Source organism: Poeciliopsis prolifica, unplaced genomic scaffold, assembly GCF_027474105.1.
Source record: "Poeciliopsis prolifica strain line A6 unplaced genomic scaffold, Auburn_PproV2 SCAFFOLD023, whole genome shotgun sequence".
Taxonomy (NCBI): Eukaryota; Metazoa; Chordata; class Actinopteri; order Cyprinodontiformes; family Poeciliidae; genus Poeciliopsis; species Poeciliopsis prolifica.
The window spans coordinates 4,567,118-4,590,263 of NW_026562398.1; the positions used below are offsets into that span (position 1 = coordinate 4,567,118).

Consider the following 23,146-nt stretch of genomic DNA (forward strand, 5'->3'; position numbering starts at 1 on the left):
GTTTGATTTTCACAGCATTTTTTTTAACAACTGAAGGAAACATAGTTGTGCTGTAAAATGTCGCTGCCTGGAAAATACAAAATCTACCCCGCTCTTTTAATAAATGAATTGTAGGTCTTGTTATATCAATCATCCTGTACAGAAAATGTCCACACAAAAAAAAAAAATTGACAATGGCAGAAAAAAAAACTGTTGTGCATTTTTTCCTGCAAAAGCAGTCAATAAGTAACGTTACATCACATAAATAATATATATATTCTGCTAAATGCTTATTAAATCAGGTGAGTTGTTGGGTTCATCTAGTGAACATGTATTGTGATAACTCTCTATCGAAGTGTTCAACAGTTCCGTGTTATGGTTTCAGTGGGGTGGGGGTTTCCTTTGTGCGCGTGCAGCGGAGGCAGGGTGGAGCTGAGGGCGGGATGCTCGGACGGGAACAGACGCACCGCCTGTCGATTGGACCAGAAGCGGAGAGAAGGAAAGCGCCGCGAGAGTCCACCGGAGCTTAAAGACTTTGCATGGGATTTATCTATTTATTTTTTCCCCCCCTTTCCTCCAGGACGGGAGGTTTGGAAGCACCTGTCCGCTTGAGCCGCATTTCCCAACAAACTCCGAGCGAAGCTGAAGCATGGACGCGGTTTTACCCTCCTCACCGTTAATATTAATATTATAGGAGGTTCGTGCGAAGTTATCCTTCCTTTCCTCTCGTCTCGCTGCTTAGTTTTGGGTTTTCCACCGAGCTTTATGAGTTCGCCGCAGTTTCTGGGTCAGCTGCTCGGGGTCCCGCTAGAAATAATGCCCCCCACCATGGAAAAGGACACAACTTACACCAAGATCTTCGTCGGCGGGCTTCCCTACCACACCAGCGACGCCTCACTTCGGAAATATTTCGAGACTTTCGGGGACATCGACGAGGCTGTGGTGATCACGGACAAGCAGACGGGGAAATCCAGAGGATACGGCTTTGTGAGTTGATAAAATCTGCTTTCAGCCGGTATAAAAATGACGCGGATTCACTTTGCTGACTGCAAAATGATTTCTTAAATAGTATCTCAGCTCCTGTCAGGGCCTCCTCCACACACACACAAGCACACACACTGCCACTTTGTTTAAGCAACAGCCGCATGCAGCGTGTCAGATGCTGGCGGTCACATGCTGGCGGCATGAGGAGTAGGTTATTGCCTGAAAGTGTGTCATTAATTATCTCCGTCCTCCTGAACTACAAATAAGCTGCAAAAACACTCCGCTTTGTAACAAGCAGCTGCAGCTGTGGGCAGCTGTCTCAGGAGGGAGGAGGGAGTCTTCAGTCTCAGAGGTGTGACATGTCGGTTGGCTGTGCGAGATAAGGCTGCTGTAGTTTCATTATGACTTCCTCCTCGTCCTCCTCCACCCCTCTTCTCTCTCTTTCTGCCAGATGTGGATGTTTGTGAGTTTCTGAAAGTGATTAAAGATGAGAAGCAGTTGTAGGTATTGGACTTTCTCTCGGTTGGGCTAATAATTTGTATCTTAAAGGAGCAGTATTGTGTGAAATGTACTTTTTTGGGAGGCTTTATATCATGCTGAAATGTTATTCCCTCAACTTGGAGTGTTGCTTTTATTTGTTTATGATTGCTTGAGAAAACCCTGAATCTCCTGGAGGTTTCAGCTCCTCCAGACTAGCGGCAGCAGCAGTCAGCAAACACCGGTGGAACTGTTATAGAAACTACTTATCAGTGCAAAAATGTTGTCAAAAGCTAATGGAGGAATATTGGTGGAAAGAGCAGGAGCTTCTTAAAGAGACAGATCTCATTTCAAGTAAAATTTATTTTAAGTCATGTTTGATATATAAAGCATTTTTAAAACAACAAAAGGAAGCATAATTACTTGATTGTGCTGTAAAATGATAGCAAGTGTCAAGCAATTGCATAATAGTGCTCATCTAATAATCATACGGTTGAATTGGGATGTTTGTCTTTGAATCTCATGCTGACTTTATAACTGGATCACAGTAAGTCACGTTTGAAATATAGAGGATTTTTATAACAACTGAAGGTATCATAATTACATGATTGTGCTATAAAATGGAAAACACATAATACTGCCCCAGTGAAATGATCTGAAAAACCAAATGCTGGTATGTTTTTAGTTTCACTGCCCCACTTTGTGGTGGTAGAGTTATCTGCAGCTGTGGTTTACCTTGAATATGAAGAGTAGCAGCTCTGTGGGTGTTTGTTAACCTTCATCGGCTCGCCCAGCTTCCATCTGTTCCCTCCTCAGCTCGCTCCCTCAAGGTAGATTCCAGTATCTCAGTCTCCTACACACCACAGATCAGCCCACGCCGGACCCGACGCCTGGCCTAAAAATGCAGTTTCCTCCTCTCATCAGGCAGAAAGGGGGTCCTGTTTTGCTTTTACACAAAAACCAAAAGAAAGAGAGACGGAATGATTTTCTGAACAGATAAGAGTCCAGCGGTTGTAAAACGTTTTCTATTGGTTGTAACCACAACTTCAGTGTCAACACATATTTACCAACTGATGCAAATGATTCAAACACTTTCACTTTCAATAAAAATCTTTAAAGTGTGGCATGTATTTGTATTCAGCTCATGCTTCATAGAAGCACCTTTAATGTAAGTACAGCTCCAAGTCTTTTACGGATATTTGTGCCTATCTTTCTTTGAAAAATTCCTCAATCTGAGTCATATTAGATTGAAATTGTCTGTGATAATCATTAGGAAGTTCTGCCAAATATTCTCATTAGTATGGACATACTATCTCATTGATGTTGTTTGATCTAAACCATGGATGTCCAATTGTTTTGCACTGTGAACAAAAATAACCTAATTGAAAGCACTTGGTTGGGTCATCCTTTGCTGCAATGTAAATGCAAAATTGTTTAATCGTCAATCTTTGTTTTTTATGATCATCAATCTTCGCTTTTTATGGAACATGCAATATTTTTATGAAACAAAGTAGGAAAGAATCATTTATTGCAGCTTATTTAATTAACAACTGGAGTGAAGGTTTCTAACTTTTTGTTTCATATCTTTTTGGTCTTGAAAATATTTCTTTTAGTCTAATCTCAGCAACAAAAAATAAAAACATTTTCCACTTTGATAATATTAAAAATGAAAGTAAAAAAACATGATTAGTAAAAAAAATAAGACTTTGAAAAATGTATGTATAGAAAGTTTTTATCTGCATAAGCTCCATTTGCACCGATCTAAATATCGGTGCAAATGATGACCAGTATGAGGTCATCATCAATATGATGACCTCATATTGGAAACCCCTGATATAAAATGTATTTGCAGAAAGGTCACAGGCCCCCTTTAGTCTCCAGCATGTGGCTTTAGAGAGTTTCCTGAACAGATATTAATCAGCATTGTTGTTTGCAGGTGACCATGGTGGACAGGGCAGCAGCAGAGCGGGCGTGCAAAGACCCGAACCCCATCATTGACGGCAGGAAGGCCAACGTGAATCTGGCATACCTGGGAGCAAAGCCTCGCAGCTCACAAACAAGTAAGATTACAGCTGAATACGCCTCATTTCAGCTGCTGGTGCAAATATATAACAAGTATCAACGTTTTTTATACAATGATGATCATTTAAAAAACAGACAGTACCCTAATGAAAGCAGGACTGATTTGTGACAGAAGTGTATTGGTAAATTTCAGCTTGTTTAATATATATAAACATATATTTGATCAAGTTAGTTTATTAAATTCATGCTGATTGAGAAATATTTAGGATACATTGGCAAGGATAAGAGATTTAAGCTGATTAATATGAATATTCATCTTCACAATTCCTCTATATAAAAGGGTTCACAAGATCATACAAACAATATTCTTATTTTCACACATAAAAACATAACATTGGTTTTAAAATTGGTTTTTTGCCTCCATATCAACCTGAGAATTTAGACAAAGTTTTGCACCTTTTTTCTCTGGCATAAGATTGTAACATCATGTATGCATTAAAACCCCTCACTGTCCCTTTTATGCTATTATATCGGATCATATTTATTAGCTTCTCTTTGCTTTTGAATACCAAACCTGTACAAGAGTGGTGGCATTTTCATTTATCTGCATAGTTAGAAGAAAGGGAAAATACAGCTATTTTCTGTCGGATGCTGATATTTGTAAATATAAAATATAAAGAAAATATTTTAAAAAAAACCCAGATACTTCTTGACCTAAAGATAAAGAAAAGTAACACGAATTATGATGGAATAATTTAAAGTAAATATTCAATGACAAAAACTACTGAAAACCTGCGTTTGCTGTTATATCTAAAAATAAAAAACATTAGTTGGTTCTTTATCATTTTCAGGGAAAGTTTTTAAGAGTCACTGTGGAAGATTCAAAGGGCCACTTGCATTTCTGGCCCCTCGGTTTGCAGAGTCCGACTGCGGAGGCTGAAATGATGGGAAGATTCTTCTTTTCAAAATAACTAAAGCTTGGTGAGATTGGATGGAGCAAGTATGGCATCGGTTTTCCAGACTTACCACAGATGCTCAGTTGGATTCATGTCTGCACTTTGATTGAGTCATTCTGATATCGTAATGTGCTTTGATCTAAACTCTCCTATTGTCGCTCTGGCTTTGTGTGTGGGTTTCTTGTTCTGCTGGAACCTCCGCCTCAGCCTGAGGTCTTTTGCAGCTTCAAACAGTTTTCTTCCTTCCAGTATTGTCCAATATTTTTCTCAATTCACCTTCTTAACACATCACTTGATCAAATATTTGGCTTTTCTGTATTTTTTCCCCACAGTTTAGAGTGATGTCAGCCCGTCCAGAGCCACCATCTTGTTTGACAAGCATGTTTTAGTCTCTTGGAGTTTGAATTAATGACAGAATATAAGGGTCAGGCTAAGATTTATTTATTTTAATTTGAAGAAAAAGGTCATAATATTACAATAATACAGTTGTAATATCAGAAGAAGAAAGTAGTAATTTTATGAAAACTCCAACACAAAAAAGAGGAATGTTGAGCATCTTGTGAAATTATTCATTGGTATAAGTTTTTAGTACTTTACAGAAATACTTAATCTTTTAACACATAAAATTATTTTCTGTAACAGAGACAATTTTGCAAACAACTCTGTTTCCAAGATTGAATTCCATGAACTGAGCTGTTTACACCAAATCCTGCTACCTTTGTCAAAGCTTTTTTCCTCACTAAAACACATTTTTGTTGTAATTTTGAGATATTTTTCAGTTATAATTGCATCTTTATTGTACTAATATTATGATTATATCGTTGTAAATGAATAAAAAGTCTCATAGTCAGTCCCTAGCACATTGCGGTACAACTCACAGAAGGGATGATTGAGATAAAAGCCACTTTTTCAAAGTATTTTCTGTCATTTGTAATTTCTTTTTTAGAAAAGAAAGCGAGAGGAGAAAACTGGATTAAAATTGGAAATTGAATCTGTGAAAAAAATAATAATAATAATTTTCAAGCCATTTCGCCCATCCCTATTAGAATCTGTGTATATTTAGGTTAGGTGGATAAAACTTGGTAAACCACAGGTATGCTTGTCACTCAGCTGAATATATCAGCTCATCTCCACCCTTACATTTGGTTTTGCGTCAGCTTTCCTGACGCCATTTTTTTCCCCCTCTCCACCACTGCACATGCTGCATGCCTTCCCTCTGAGGTCTGACCTTGAGAACCTCTTTCCTTCGCTGCTTCTTTAAAAAAAAAAAAAAAAAAAAAAATGGCTTGAAAACAGTCAAGCGTAGGTGTGATTGACAAATAGTGTTGCGGAGGCAAAAAAGCATGCAGCTGGGGAGAGGCGCTTGAATTGTGTGGAGGGGGCCCGGCACTGCAACGCAACTCCCCAAGCATGCAGCTGAAGGGAGATGGCAGCGCTTGGTATTTTGTTATTGTGTTTCAGAGAGGCAGACAATGCCTCGAGAAAGAGGGGATGGGACCGTTATGGGAAAGAAATAACAGCATGTCTGTCTTGTCTTTGTCCTCCCAAAGAACGAAAACGTGCGCGTAAGTATATGTTTGAACAAAAGAAATGGTGAAGTCTTACAAGCATGGTAAAGACAAACGGATTAACGGAGGAATGAAGAAAACAAGTTGCAGAGGAGGAGCAGAGGAGGAGGACAACTTTCTCCTTTCTTACTCATCCCCAATTGATTCCTTATAAAGTCTAGAGGCAATAATGTCACAGATGTTTGTCAGAGAATGTTGTGCAACTCCATTTGTGTGACAGTAAATGTTGAGGGTGTAACAGTCTGTGATACCATTATGAGCATGCTAATATCTGAGCGAAACAAACAGAAACACTTCATGGAAGAAAAGCAGGTCTCACTCTGGATATCTGTGCTACCAGAAGCTATAAAACGTCCCCTCTGTCTTTCTCCTTGTCTTCCTGTGCAGCTCTTTCAGCTGGAGTTCACCAAGTCCTTCCTACGTGGGCTCAGAGGCAATATGGGTAAGACACAGAACAATCAATAAGGCTGTTTCCACCTCTCTCTCTCTCTCTCTCTGATTCGTGACATTTGGATCCCAGCATCCTGCTGTGGCTTGGGTTTTGGATACTGTGACCCTGCAGTGCTGGAGAAAATAAACACTCAAAATAAATGATGTCTGTATAAACTCTAAATCGCCTATAGAGGACTGTGTCTATAAATATACTCTTGAACTGGATGCATCCTCTGTCTGCTTCTCTTTCTGGTCCATTAAATGCGTGAGAAGCTCAATTCTGAATTTCACACACGCATTATCTGAGCTTCACTGAAGCTGAGAGGAATTTAGTTAAACTCCCTCCTCTTTTTCCCATCGTACACACACTCCTCTTCAAGTGATGTGCAGTTATTGATATTAAAACTTGTCTTCTGAGGCAGAAAGAAACACAGAAAAGAGGCTTAGACACAGACAACCTCTAAATATCTTTATTCAACAGAAGTAGCATCATACTGCAGGCAGTAATAAGGAAAACATTAAGCTACATATGCTACCATGCTAATATTTACTGTGGCTTTTGTTTTTGAAAATAAAGCACAGTTTTGGTATTAGTTGTGGTTTTGTAGATGTGCTAGCGCTGGACGATATGGTCGAAAAACATATCACAGTATAAGGGTTTCATATCAGCCAATATTGATAATTATTGATTAGTTTTTTATTTGAAATAATTGAAATGCTGCCAAACTGGAGACTTGACCTTTCCTCTTTCAGCCACAGTTTCTTTTCCAGCTATTCTTCTTTGTTGTTTTTGTTTTTAAGCATCTATTAAACTGCTGCTGCACAAGTGACTCAACAAGTTGTAGCTGGGTAACCAAAGAAAGATTGCGTTGCGTGAGTTAGTTGATTAACGTAGCTTTGATGATTTTCTGTATTTTCATTGGTTGGGAGTTATAGAAGGAGGTTTATGGACATATGATCTATGCCATAAAAAAATAAATAATGGTATTAGGATGTGAATTTCATAAAGGGTGCTGCAATCATCTAATTAATAAAAATTCACTTAAAATAAATTTAGACAGAGGATTATTTGAAATTTGTTGAAATTCAGGTGCAAAAGACACAAACAGATGAAAAAAATATGAAACAACAGACTGCAGCAAGGGCAAATTTACTTCTTAACACAGTGTACATGTTCTCTTGATGATAACAGGTTTGTTTTAATGCCAAACATTATTGCACAAAACAAGGGTTGGTTTCATCAGACCAGAAAGCATTCTCCAGTCAGGCTTTCGGAAGATTCAACCATTGGACCCGGATGTTTAAGATTTGAGATTTCTCTTGAGAACTGAATCCTTCTTCAGTGTTGCTGTCAGCCTCTTGGTACCTTCCCTGACCAGTTTCAAGCTCATCTTTTGAATCGTTTTTATGAAATTTCCAGTTTTTCATAACGTTTTAGTCATCCGACACGTTCTCTAATCACTGATTACGCTGTGTCATAGTTCATAAATAATACTGTTGAACTTTTTGTGCTTTTCTCTGGACTAATACCTTTGTACAGATGGCATCCATCAGTTCATTTGTAATCGTAAACATAGTCAGGCTTTATTGTCATTTACCTGCACATTTAAAAAGTGAAATCGTGTTGAAAGGCTCTAATAATATTAAATAAAATACATAAAGTAATAAATAAAAAGCATGACAAATAGCTAAAATAAATAAATAATAATAAGTTTAAATGAAAGTGTCTAATATTTTCAGAAGCCGTCGCAGCTGCATCCAAACACTTGTCATGATGGCAACAGAACCATTATGACAGTCATTGTTTTGACTCAATGTCTGAAGTGATCTTAGATCAGGATACATTTTGATTCTCATCAACTGTTTTCATAGGGTTAGTTGTTCTTTAGTTAATAAAGAAAGATGCTTTCGATACCTGAATATTTTAGTTTTCAATTATTTGAAAAAATATCTCCCTTTCCGGTTTCCCAGAGCCCGACATGCTGCAGCTACAAAAAAGCCCATTAAAAACCAAAACTGTTGCGAGCGCTATTAATATTGCAGCCCTCAATTTGTGAATGAGGGATGAGGGAGCTTAAGCTGACCCAGATGAGCCTATGAATGAGTGATGAGATGAGGTGTGGTAGAAAATCTTCCAGAACGAGGGCAGACATTTGAAACACAGCGGGGGGGGTTTGGTCTTTTAATCTATGCTTCCAGGAAGACTCGCGGTTTGACACCTCGCAGATGGAAACAAAGCAGGCAACAAACATTTCCTGGTACGATAAAACTAACAGACACAGACGTGAGGCAAACGCAGACAAGACACAGAAACACCCCTAGTTCAAGCATTTGGATTCTTTTCCTACAGCGTCTAAATAATTGATCAAATACGTGGATTTGCTTTTAACTTAAAAAAAAAAATTTAAGTTAAGCACAAGTTTTTTTATGTCGAAATAAAGTGAACATTTTGCTTTTAACGTTAATCTTTTAAGCTAATATTTATTATTAAGTAGAGATTTTTGTTTTGATTTAACTTTATTTCTCTAACAGCTGGACAATTGTGTTAAAAACTGAATTGAATAAGTAGATAGACATTTCTACTGCATGAGAGAAAGTCCGATGACATTACTTCCACAGAGTGTGCACCCATGGGCGCCAGATTATGTCGCATCATTCGGAAGCTCTTTTGGAAAAATGCATTGATGAAGCTACAAAGTTGAATGGGTGACAAGCAGAGAAGCGGTAGTATAATTTTGGACTGTCTTTCAGGTGCTTGTGTGTGCTTCCATGTATCTGACATCTTAGCTGTTATGAAGGACGGCGGGGAAATCATGAATGAAAAACAAGTTTTGGCATGTTCAGCTAGCATTAGCAAGAGAGGCAATGATCTGTCTGTGAGATTAGTAACTAGAAGTGGTTTGCTCATTGCTAAAACAATTTTTTATGTAGTGTTCTCATGAAAAAAACATTACTTTTGTGCTTTTTTGATAGAATTAGTAGTTCATGTAGTTCATTTCAGCTCTTCAGGGTTTTCTGGGGTTGTTGTCCCAAAAACAAATCACCAGCTTAGAGGAGGCATCACTCTTACTGTGGCAGCTCTTAAAATGGATAATGACCAACTGTGGCTACATAGCTGTCTGCTACACCCCACAGGATGTTTATGTTAGTTTGTGTTTATTTTAGCTTAGTTTTTAATTGCATGACTGGTTGTATGTCATTTTTAAAGCATTCATTGTTGTAGTTCTGTCATTTTACTTAACGTGTATTAATTTAAAGTGCTTTATAAATAAAGCCAGGGTGGATTGGATTGCATGGTCTTTCTTTCTCAGCTGAGGTTCCTCACCTACGAGTCATCAAGATCTCCAAGTGATCAACACAGAATGTGGAACCTTTTGGTGTATATTTTATTTAATCAAAACACTGTCTGCAGAGAAAAACTATCTATGATTTGGCATCTAGCCCTTAAGTTTAAAGTGAAACACAATTATGTAACGTAAATATCTAGAGATGTGGAGTTGCTGTTGCTTCGGAGTTACGTTGTTGGTCAGAACTGGAGTAAACTTTTTGACGTCTGACCTGAAATAAAGTTACAATTTTTGTAATAAGTGGTCATTCAGGTAGAGTAGTCTCACCACAAAAAACTTTTAAATGCAGTGTGCTGGTTTGATAAGTCTCTAATCACTCTTCATTCACATATTTCTAGATTTCAGACCTAGAAGTGAATATAATTAAGATATAAGCCTGTACACAGTTAAAAAAAAAAAGTAAAGTTGTGAGCAGGATGGTGTATGTCCTTTAAACGGAAATGAGAGTAAGACTATAAGAATCTAAGAATTTGAGAATTTAGTTTCTGTTTCTGTATCTCATCTCATTTGTTAATTGTAATTCGGTTGGGGATTATCCAGACATACTTCTTGAGCTTTATTTTGAAATGATTACTCAACCAAATGTTATCATGTTCATTATTATAGCTCTATTGTTTTTTTTTTTTTTACTGAATCCAAAGTGAAAAACTGATCTTAAAATAGATGCCATTGAATAATTTCAGGAAAATATTTCTGATTCTAGATTTGTTAATTTCTTTTATAATTGATTGCTTATGTATTAGTTAATAAGTTCTGTATTTTTCTTGTTGTTGGTCTTTTCATTTATTTTGATTTGATTGGAGGTGATCAGATTTTCTTCATGTAGCCCAGCAGGATAACTACTTTTTCTTTTCCTCAGCTTCTGTAAAATTGATCAGTGTTGTGAAAGTGAGCGGAGTCCCCATTTAATCAGATAACAGTTCTAATATTTGCATGTTTTCTTTCATTTTAAAACACAAATCTCTGAAATAGACATCCAACAGTTTGTGGTTCACTGTAGTTTATTTATCTGTTGTGAAACAAGAAGTGAGACCAGAGCTTGCGACATTGGTAACCTCAAGAGGTGTTGGTGCTGCACAGCTGCATGAGGTATTGTGCTTTAAAAAAAGAAAAACAATAATTTGTCAATTTAGATTTAATACTGTCACTTTACATGGTGTGTTATAAATGTAGGAAGTCAATGGTTATTTTAGAGCTAAACCGATGGAAGGAGACATGAGCGAATGTTGATGTTTTAAATTCAATTAAGTAGATTTCAACTTTCACTTTGAATTTATGTTTAAATATGGTATGAAAGAATCCTGAAACCTGTGACATAATAAATAAATAAATATCTTTTTGTCCTGCATGTGCAAAGGTCACATCTGTCTGAGCTCAGATGTTTTTGCTCTGAGGCCGTGTTTGTCTTTGACATGATCAGTATGACTGCAGTCAATTCGCAGCTTTTGTTGGCAACATGTTGGGGGTTTTATGAGAGGCAAAAGTAAAAAAAAAAAAAAGAGCTAAAGGTTCAAGCTAAGCAGTGCTGACAACAAAAAAGCAAAACAGTTTTATTGCCAGAATCATCCAATTGACTTACACTATTTTTAGCCTCTGCCTTTAGAGTATAAACTTCTGTAATGTCTGCTTTTCATTTTGGATAAAAGCAGCGATTTTGGGCATTTTTACAGTATTCCACCAGATTCACCCATTTTATAGACTTATTGTTTTGTATGTTCACATTTTTTTTAAACAAAGAGGTGTAGATAATAAATTTTAGGACAGTACAGGGGTTAGGAAATTAGCAGGGAAATAATTTGTTTTCTGTTAATTACACATACAGGATGACAAACAGGCTTTGGCTGGTCCATTGGTGCATTTTTATTAAAAAGACACTTTTTGAGCTGTAACTAATAAAAACTAATTTTGTCTCAGAAGTTATTGCAATAAACGATAATATTGTTTTGAGACCATTTTCAAGCTTAATAATGCAAGAACATGTTCACAGAAATCAATAAACTTTAAATTCTGATGAACATTCAACACTGGAACCTGAAGACATTTCAAATATCCAAAATAAATAAAGAAATATGAATATGAAGTGTTTGTAAACAAAATTGACCTTTAAAAAAGAGCTATTTGAGACCAAAACTGAAGACTTTTGTGATCTGAAAAAGTAGAAAAACGATAAATCATGCAGATAGAAACGATTAAATTTGTTTTAATTTATCACACAACCAATTGATGTATTGCTTATTGTGACAGACCTAGTTGTAACAACAAAGAAAATATAATTTTCAAGAGAAATCAAAGAATTTGATCTGCTCTGATGATTTAGGATACAAACATATCTGGAGTTTCATTAGCTAATCAAATTTATTTCTATAAATTTCACAATAAATATAAACTCTATTTAAATGTGTCAGCAGGAATTTGGTTGCTTTCACCCCTTTTCTTCCACCAGTCTGCTCAGACAAACACCCAGAGTATGTACAGCAAATATCAAAGATAAACAAGGCACAGCTCTGTTTGCTGCCTCTGCATATTTGCTCAAAGTTTGAAGAAGATGGAGCATGTCTCGATGCCAAATGTGCCTCTGAGATACAACTGAATCTGGGTGGTTCCAGTTGAAAGGAGCGACTGGAGGGAGGGTGCGTCTGTCGCCTGCGGTGGCCCGCTCGTCTGCCAGCAGAGACGAAGTTAACGCATTTCCTTAGCAGAAAGAAAGTTGCTTTTTTTTTTCAACAGGTTTTTTTAATGTTTCTAATTCTTGAGAGAAACTAAGAGAGGAAGGAGATGGATGTGTGGTGAGATGTGTTTAAGGTGGTGTGAGAGCAGCTGGGGGAGGATTTTCTGTTGAAGCAGAGGAACTGGATGGGGTGACAGACTCGGAGCACACACCTGCGGCCGAGAGTCTTCAGTACAGCTCCAGAGCTGGTGAGGGACACAACGCTGGAGCTCACTTTATATATTCATACCAAAACCCCAGTGCTTAGAGTTCCTCTTATTTTTCACAGTCACACCCTGATTGTTCTCTCTTTTTCTTTCACTTATTTCTCTTCATCTAAAGTTATCATTTTCTCTTTGTTCAGGGTTTTGCGATAGATGGCAAACCCTCCGGTGGATTTTTTTTCCCCTCAGCTGGGGATCTAATTAGAGGAGGCCCTTCTGTTGGATGAAAAAATACAAAGTCTGAGAAAAAAATCTGACAGTCAAAACACAGCGGAAAGCTTTTCAAAATGCTCCTGTTGTCGTTCAGCTTTGAGCTTTTGTTCCTGAGAAGTGTGTGTCAAAGTGCTACATTCAGCTTCCACCTCTTTTTTTTCTATTTTCCTGTCAGAGCAATGAATGTATGTGAGCAGCGTTGAAGATATACGTTGAGGCAAGTTTCATTTGAGTATTTCAGGCTGACTTAAGAATTCTGTATCTATCCTGCGCCTGCAGGATAGATACAGATCAGGAATGGGGGAGAGAAAAGCAAAGGGGAACTAGAGAGTTTACAGCTCAGCACAGGGCCGGCACAAACCTTTTTGGGTCCCTAAGCAGATTTTCATTTGGTGGGCCCCCATAGCAACAGGTCGGCTATTCTAAGTGTGTAAAATACCTACTACAGTTAGTAAGTATGTTAATTTAATTTGGATTTAAGTGTCATATATTGTTTTAAATATTTGAAGTAACATCAGCAGAAAAACACTTTAATTTAAATCAAATCAACCTAGGTATTGTATCATATTTGTATCAAATATTTCTTATGTATAACTATAAAAATTTGATCAAAATTATTATGTCATGTAATTGCATTTAATTTTCATTATCTATACAAACTAAATGTAAGTTTTAATTTCGCAACTATAAAAAAGTTTGTATTATATATACACATTCATACACGCATATATACGTATATATTTATGTATAAATGTACTTATTATATATGTATGGATATTGCCATATCCTGATGTTACTTTCAAGTAGTTAAAATAATACATTTTATTATTCATTTCTTCGTTTTCATTTTGCTCTTGTGGGCCCCCTGGTGGCCCTGGAGGGCCCTAAGCAGCCGCATAATATCTTGGGCTGGCTCTAGTGACCAGCGTTTAAAACAAGCGATACTGATGCAAAACAGAGTTAAAGTTGGTTAAAAACTGTTTCATTGTATTTGTTGTATAGATCCATTTTTTTTTCAGCTCTGGATGCTCTGCAGTCCGTTTTTTGTTTCAGCTAAACATCGCAGCTCCACTGCACTTGAAGAAGTCTTTTCAGTTTCAGGCCCTTGAAGATATATGATAGACCAGTCAATAGTTTTTGTCTGACATTAGTATAAAGCCCAGGCCTTTGGGCAGAGCAGCTGAATGGAAATCAACAGCTTGCTGGCAGATTCATATAAATTGAAGGTCTGTGAGACATTTTTCCGATTCCATCCAAATATTGAGTTGCTTGTGTCATTACTAGAATAACTGATGTACTTGAAGCAGAGAGGGGAACGCTCTCTGATTAGATGGAGCTGGTAATCATTGGGGTTTCAACCTATTATAGATGACCACTAAGGAAACTGCAGCCGCATTTAAAAGAAAAACACAATGAACATCATTGAACATCATGTGTTGGTTTGGACTAGGCATGAAAAATAAAATAAACACGCTCAGTTCAGATCGTTTTTACTGTGGCAGTGTGTCTCCTCTGCCCATTTTAACATCATTGAGCTTTAATGACTGTTATATATGACGTACTTAAACCTATCAGATAGAACAGATATAAAAAATAAATGTTCTTGTTTTACTTAGGTAAACAAATCCTTACCAGAGATGACCAGTATTTAAACATTCAACTTGTTCTATACATGCATAAGTTAAAAATTTCAAAAGGATTAAACAGAGAAACTTTGCCTTCCTATTACCTGCTGCAAATGCTGCTCTCTCCTTCTTTTCTGCAGAACGAATAAACTGCAGACCTGTCTCAACATTTTACAGAATACTGATTATTTTTACGCTGCTTCTTAAATCAATGTGCATTAGCTATCAAACGGATCTGAAACCTGCAGCTCCAGAGCTTGAAGCTCAATATTTGGATTGAATTTCATAAATAATGACACTGAAAGTATGACTAGTATGTGTTTTTCTTGCAGTTAAGTTGGCAATCTTTGTACTTTTTATTTTATACATTATTTTCCATTCCACAGAAAGAAATTGCAAAATTTTTGTCTATCTCTGTTTTAAATCCTAAAATTTGAAAGAAAATTTCCTATAACAGATATTTATCTGAAATTCAAGATTGTTTTTTTTTTTAAGTCGTAGCATTTGCAGTTCTAAAGTTTTATTTGGCTGTTCTATGAGTAAAACTGTCTCTCTACGTTGTAAAAGTTGCAGACTTCTGATCTAACCTAATTGAATTTCAACTTTAAGCCTTAACTGAGTTCAGCCTGTTGATCTCAGCATTGATATTATGAACACACTGACTGCAAAAACATCAAATTTTGGAGTTATCAGACTACAGAGATCAAACTAAAAATCAGCTAAATAATCAGTTCTGACCAATAAAAACGTGATCTCCTGTACAAATACTTAAAAAAACACTTTCAGCTTCTTAAGATTTGGGTTTTTAGGATATCAAGAGCAATTTTGGGGGCATGGGGTTATTACTCACTCGTTTATTACACCGACTGTGTAACATACCCTTCAGAGTGCAGTCTAAGGCGCACAGAAATCATCATGACTGAGTTGTGATATTGTCCAGGAAACCCGTCAGTTGTTTTCTGCTTTCTCTGACTCACTGAAAGAGGGATTGGTGATAGAAGCGCCTGAACCGAGCGTCCGGCTCTGACGCCGGCCCACACTCCCTCAAGCCCCTGTGTGTCTATGAGGACGGAGGGTCATGAGTGTGCGTCTCTTCGACTGACTCAAATCCCTCATGCGAGCGCTTAAAAGTGCGGCTGGCTCAAGGCGTGAGAGATACCGTTGCCGATCCTTCACTTCAGACGCAACCCTGACCTTCGTAGGGAAAAAGACAGAGGAATAAGCGGATGTTTTCACGTTTATTCTCTGTAGTCATTGTTTGCTGTCTCTTTCATCCTATGCCTGGTTGGAGCGCGGACGGTGAGGGGGAGTGCTTTCTAGTGGAAGATGGCTGTGAGGGAGTAAAGTCCAGAGAGGGGAGGGAGATGGGAGTCAGCGGAGGTTATTCTGCTCTCATGAGTCTGTTAGTGAGCGTACACCCATGCAGCTGCGCCAATTAGTCCTGCCATGCTTGAATCCCCACTCATTCACCACACACACACACACACACACACACACACACACACACACACACACACACACACACACACACACACACACACACACACACAGATCTCCTTCTAAGCTACTAAACTAACGACACACAACCTGAGACATGTGTATTGCCGTCTTGCCTGTTTGCTCTCCCTGAACGTGATGAGTCTGAGCGTGCTTGCATCTTCAGCGTGTGTGTGTGTGAGTGTGTGTTTGACAGTCTGCAGTGATGTCAGGCCCGGGCAGTAAGCGAGGCGAGTCAAGGCGAGGCAAAGCTCCCTCCCTACGATAACGCTGTCACATCGGATCAGTCAGGCTGAAGGGCGGGCGGGCGGGCAGCCGCGGCAATGACACTGCACTTCTGCTCCGGGAGACGGGATTCAGAGAGGACAAGGAAGAGCTTTGTTTTGACTTCACATGTAGCTGGATGGCATTAGCTTGCAGCTTCTTAGGTCTGAACCGCTCAATATGGCCAATGTAACAGCACAGATTCACTATTTTATTCAAATTAAGTGTGTTTATCTTTAACTGAACATTTTCAAGTATTAAATACAAAGTCAGATAATTAAAGAGTATTTAACAAAGTATTTAACTAACTATTATAAAATCTTAATAGAGAGGCACAGATAAGGGTTTAACCTCCTAAAACTGATTTTAGGTCAGATTAGTGGATTGTAATTTGGACAAATTTCATATAATATACTAAAAACTATAACATCTGAGTACAAACACAAAAGCTTATAAATGTTAATGTGGTGCTTTCACTTTTACTAGAGTACATTTTTGTCTGTTTATTTGTACTTTTTCTTAATTGCATTGTTTGAGTACTGTGTCCACCACTGGATTTGTCCAAATTGTAATCCACAGATCCAACCTAAAATTAGAATCGGTTGGTTAAGCCTTTACATCAATACTTTTTTAAAGTACCAGCTCTACTGGAAGATTATTTCACTTTGGAAAAATGTCTTGTTCCTGCTAGTGGAAAAGTACTTTTCAAAATCAATATTAAAGGGATTATTTACTTTTAAAAAGCTCCCATATTCTGCTGAAAAGCTACTTGGAAGTTAGTTTGGTCTTATTTCAAGTGTGTAAAGAGATCTCCACTAGGAACTAAAAATACCTGGTAAAACCGTGACTTTTTGCTGTGAATTTACTAATTTCTTTGCAGATTTAGCTATAAAGTAACATTTTAGTTCGACCAACATGTGTCTTCTGACCTGAAGTAATATGCTTATTTTGGAGTGGCTCAGCTAAAGTCTGTAACAATTAGGGTGATGGCAAAGAGTCAAGAATTTTGTCGGCAAAAAAAAAAGCTAAAAAGAGGCAGGTTCAGAATTATTTAAATCTAACTTCAAAGTGGAAAAGCTTTGCATTATAAGTCTTTCATGTCATTGTGGTGGAATTGTTTTCTTAGTTTTTATACAAAATTGCTTCATTGCTTACATGACCCAACTTGGGCTGTGCTGTAGCTGTCAAAGAGATGATCTGTATTTTATTCATTTTCCCTTTGGGATTGATAAAGTATTTTGAACTGAGCTCAATGTCACTTTTGACTATAAAACACTTCAGAGGAGTTCATTATCATCTCAAATCTGGAACATTTGAAGCTCCTAAGGCTACAAAACAAACTCAATTCATTGCCCGTCTTTCACTGCACTCAACACTTGGAAATGGGTGTTTTTTGAGAGAAAAGAGGCTTTTGTCTTGAACCAAATACATACTGCTTTAAAGTTTTGTTTTGTTTTTCTAATTGAACTGTCACTCATATCGGTATTTATCATACTAAATCTCTTTGGGATTATTATTTTGCACTTTCTAATGCTTTGTTGGCTATTGTTTCACCTCTTTTCCACTTGTAAATATTATTTCTCGTACTAGAATAAGAGATCTAAAATTACTAAAATATTATACCAGGTATGCAGGTGGTAGCAATTGCTCCTTTAAGGTCATTGTTAATGTTTTTTCACTGTAAACCATCACACTATCTTCAGGAATATCTTTAAGCCCCAAATAAGGTTGTTAATACACCATCTCTCCTTTTTGCAGAAACAGAAAACAAACATTGAAGAAAAAATGTCTTCTGCTCTGTTTAGAAACAAATACAAGTTGAACTTTAGACATCTTTTTAACTCGAACACACACAGACCAACATGATACTGGACTCTTCTTGCGCTTATAATGACTTTACCTTTGGTCTTGTATTGTTTTGCTTCACTTACATCAGCAAAATTAAACACATTTTCTTTTTGTTGGTTTTTGATTGGGACCCAGCAGGGTCAGAGGGGTTAAAATTGGAGTTATTTTTGGTTGAATTACTTTACGGGCTTCATGAGAGGCGCATTCTGGTGTGCGTCTGTATGTTGTGAACACAGCAGAGTCGGTGAGAACGGGCCGAGACGCTGTGTTTGTTGTGAAAGCACACTTGATCGCTGCTCTGACTGTGTGTATGGGTAAGCACCTTTCACCTGCTCCCATTCAATGACGAACTTACAGCCACGACAGCAGGAACGTCTGCAGGCGTGAAAAGGGAAACGCAAGGGTTGAGAACAGCCTCGCTCTTCTGTTAGCATTTTAACTCCGCAGTGTAACCTAATTCTTCTGACATGATTGCTGTTGCTTTTGCCAGATGTAACTGAGGCAGTGTAGGTTAAGTGGGCAGCCTCAGGCAAGGGCATGAGTGAATACAGGAGGACAGTAGAGAGTTTTTCTCTCATTGTTTAGTGTTGATGTTCTCATAAAGAGCAGCTACTGCTGCATTTTCTGTCTCTGAGTGCAGAAACTAGCATACATTCAATTCAGAAATGTATAAAAGCACGTATAAATGTTCCATTTGGATTAAGCTGGAATTTGTTTGACATTCTTTCAGTTGGCGTGCTAATTAAATTTAAACTCAGGGGAGAATATCTATTTTAAACCAAATGATGAGAACCGCAATTAAGGGAGGAGGAAAAGGCCTCCATTGTTTTAGATATAATGAAAAGGACTTTCCATACAGTATCTACCAACATTTATGAATATGTAGAACCCATCTGGGTGCGAATATCAATCAAATAGTTGTATTAATTTTACTACAATCCAGTCAGAGTTAGATTTAATTACAGTATAGTTATTGTTTAATTCCAGTTGGTAAAAAGTAATTTATTTAGTGATTCCAAGATAATTGCATTGAACCATTAACTGTGAAGTAATTCTGCAAACTGAGTGTTGCGAAGAGACAGTTTTTAATTTAACACAGAAGTACTAAACCAGAAAGATTTTCTCGTGGGTGCATGAAGATGACGCACCAATTGTTTAGAAATAAGACACAAAAACACGCCGGAAGGAACACCTTACAGAGGAAAGACAAATAAAAAGAAAACATTACTGGCTCTGTCCATGAAGGAGAAAAACAAAGAAGCGCTGAGTCACTTTCTGTGGAAAAGAAGAACAAGAAAAGCAAAGATTGCAGAAACAGAAACAAATACTTCCAGAAGAACGAATGGAAAGTTTTTAACATTTAGCTCAGATTGTTTACAAAATACAAATTCCCAAACATATTTAGAAGAAACATATTAACATCCACTTATATCCTAAAGTTGAGGCGAAGATTGTAAAGTGTGTCACATTTCTGTGCACATAAACTGTTATGGTTTTTGTCTTTCTGAGCTGCGTTGCTCTTTTTAGGATTCAAAATTCTCAATTCAGAATAAAAATGGCAGCGAATCCAACCCAATTCTTGGTATGGAAATTCAAAAATACTTTATTGATCCAAAAGGGAAATTAAGAATTGCAACTCATTAATTCAACGTCTTCAAAGTGTTATTGTGCACTGTAAAAAAAATTAAAAAACATCTCTAATTTAAGGTAAAATACCGGTTGCTGTTGTTGCCAGAATTTTACCACATTTATACAATAAATTTGGAATATTCTTACTTTACTTATACAGTAATATTCTGGTGGCATTTTACTGTAAATTAGAGATATGTTTTTTTATTTTAAAGAATAGGTTGTAATGACTTTTGGGAGGAAAGATATCTTGCTTTACAGTGAATATACATTAATGTAACTATATATTTTTAGTTATCTAAGAGGTTATGGGTTGTTGTTTTTTTTGTTTGTTTTGCTGTCAATTTTTTCAGTCACCTATCATTCTGTAGAAGAACCGTTTGACTTTCAAAACAGACGGTAATCATCTTCCTCAGAGCCTTCCTCGTTCATCCCCCAGCTCTGACCTGCTCCTCTGTCCCTGCAGGTTCACCCAGCAGTACGTCTTCCCCCAGGCGTTCCTCCAGCCAAGCCTGCTGCTGCAGTCCCACCTGAGCCCCACCGCCACAGCCCTCACCTCCCCTTACCTGGAGTACGGCTCCGCCTACAGCCCCTACACCCCATCGGGCCTGGAGCAGTACCCCTTCGTCCCCTCGCCGTCGCCCTCCACAGGCTACCTCAGCTACAGCTTCTCCCCGGGTACGCCGACGCCCGCGCTCACCGCTCCTCCCACCCCTCCAGCGGCCATCCATCCTCCCCTGGCCGCGCTGACCGCCGTGTCCGCCACGCCGCCGGCCTTCCTCCATTACCCCCTCCACCAGCCCGACCGGATGCAGTGAGCAGACCTGAGCAGCCAATCAAAACACTTCTGCTGATTGGAGTCTGGACCGGGTTTATAAAAAGGGCTTTTTGAGTGAACTCTCTTTCCTCGGTGTAACAGATAATGATCATCCTGCGTTGTCGTCAGCACACACTGTGAATGTTTTCCAGAACTGGCAGGATCTTTTAGATGCTTCTTATGGGCAGGAGGGAACGTAAAGTAGAGACAAATAGAATTCCACCTGTCTGCCATGTTGCTGCAGCTGCATTTTCTCCAAAGGTACTGCACTGAATTCTGGACTTCAGCCAATCTGAGAGCCAGGTTCTCTCTGAAACACGGGGCCTGTTCCCTCTGCTTCAAGGTTACCTTTCTGTTTGTGAGGACGATTTCTCTCTGCTCCCAACTTATCATTTTTAATACTCTCTCCTTTCAGCGACAAACAAAACAAAGTTTATTGTAGTCCCTCTTTGTTCCTGTTATCTACTGCTAGGAGGTTATAACCTGAGCATCTTCACAGAATATGCAATTAGGATTACTAAGGATGAGTAAGTACAAGGTAGGCAACACTGGCATTTCATTTTTTGTTGTTTTTCTATTCCTAGAGCATTACTCAGAGCACAACTCTGTCAGGATTTAAACACAACATTCATAAGATAATTCTTTTTACTTCTTTTGTCTTCTGGACGCATTTTTTTGTTTCTGTCATTTTATTGCCCTCCACAGCTATTAGCATTTAAAAAAATGAAGACGCTCAAGAGAAATTAAGTTGAAAAAATCCCACATTCAGAAAAAATAATTGTGCCAGATTTACTATAATCTTTATATAATATAGAATTTTTTTGTATTTTAACATTTCTTTTTAAGCTGATCTGTGTCTTTTTAGTCATATTCTACTTCTTGTGAGTTAAATATGACACAAGAAAGGAATTAATATATCTTAGCCACTCTCCAAACAGGAAGGGCGAGTAAATGGCTTCAATAATTTAAATAAGCAAAACCTAAATTATTCATATGTAAAAATGCACCAATGTTAAGCATGGTGGCGGATGTGTGATGCTGGGGGTCTGTTTATCTCATAAAAGCCTAGGGAACTTTGCTATAAGCATGAGATAACTAGCTCTTTCAAGTGTTGGGGCGTTTTAAATAAAAAAATCTGGTTTACTTCACCAGAAAACTGAAAGAGCTGAAAATATTTTTGGTCTAATTTCTAGTGCAAATATATTAGTACACTTGAAATAAGACAAACCTAATTCACAAGTAACTTTTTAGGAGCTTTTTTTAGGTCAATAATTCCATAATATTGATGAAAAAGTACTTGCTCCATTGACAGATTATTTCATATCTAATATGGGAAATTGCCATAATAAGTGAAATAATCTGCCAGTGGAACTGGAACTTTTCATCAATATTAAGGAATTATTATCTTAAAACAAGCTCCCATATCTAGGTGCAAATTACTTGTAAATTAGTTTAGTTTTATATCAAGTGTACTGATATACAATATTTACATTAGACCCAATGGAGTTGCTAAGACTTTGTATTTTTGTAGTCTGGAATCATTAAGTAACTAATTACACTGTAAAAGCAGAAAGTATTTTTTGTCTGGTTTTTAGTGCAGAAATCTTAGTGCTCTTCTAATAAAACAAGACTAATTTACAAGAAACTTTTCAGCTAGAAATAGGAGCTTTTGTTAATAACTCCTGAATATTACATTTAAAAAGTACCAGCTATAAATAAAATAATCTGCCAGTGAAAAAATACATTTTTTCCATTTTATAAGTGAAAATGTCCACGAAGTATAACTATTTAAGGAATAATTGACTTAAAACAAGCTCCAGTTTCTTGCTTTCAAGTGCACTAAGAAATTGGTCAAAATATCTGGTAAGGATATTGGTTTGCCAATATATGTGGAGGGCATTGAAATGTGTGTTTGAATGTTGGTAGTCTGTATGTGTGAATGGGACTCAGAGCGTTGCAGCATGCTGCAGAGCTCTCATCCAGCCTCTTGTACCATTGTCCAGTTTTCTTTTTTTCTTTTTGCTACTTTATATAGTCAGGTTCTTTAGCTAAGATAAAGGAGTCTTCTGGTGTGGAAGACTGTGGCACCAATGTTAGTGGTCTAAACCAAGCCATATGTCAGATTTTAAACAAATATGCAAAATAAAAATGAATGTGTGAAATGGGTGGCTCTCGGTTTCTTAGTTCTCTGGTAACTATGAGTGTTATTTACAGAAACTGTTGCAGCAGCTGAAAAATTTAAACTTGAGTTCTGTATTAACTTACAGATGTACAGCTCTGGAAATTAAGAGACCAAAGCACCTATTCCTATTGAAAACGTCCTGGTTTTCCCACCAAATATTGAGTCCTGAACTCTTCCTGAGTTAAAACAGTAGTATTGCTGTGTCTAAATTAATATGAACTTGTTTTTGTTTTATTATTATTTGAGGTCTGAAAGCTCTGCATCTTTTTAGTTATTTTGACAATTTCTCATTTTCTGCAAATAAATATTTAATTTTTGCTTTGGAATTTGGGAGATATATTGTCAGTAGTTTCCAGAATAAAAAAACAATGTTCA

The 23,146-nt window shown here is 37.4% G+C and overlaps 1 protein-coding gene across 1 annotated transcript; it reads left to right on the forward strand.

The window, feature by feature from the left end:
• Positions 1–207: 207 nt before the first annotated feature.
• On the forward strand, positions 208–22,754 carry rbm38 (RNA binding motif protein 38). Its single transcript, XM_055046147.1, has 4 exons — positions 208–966; positions 3,377–3,500; positions 6,374–6,428; positions 20,239–22,754. The coding sequence occupies exons 1-4, from the start codon at positions 745–747 to the stop codon at positions 20,588–20,590; spliced, it is 753 nt and encodes a 250-aa protein (XP_054902122.1). The 5' UTR covers positions 208–744; the 3' UTR covers positions 20,591–22,754.
• Positions 22,755–23,146: the final 392 nt, after the last annotated feature.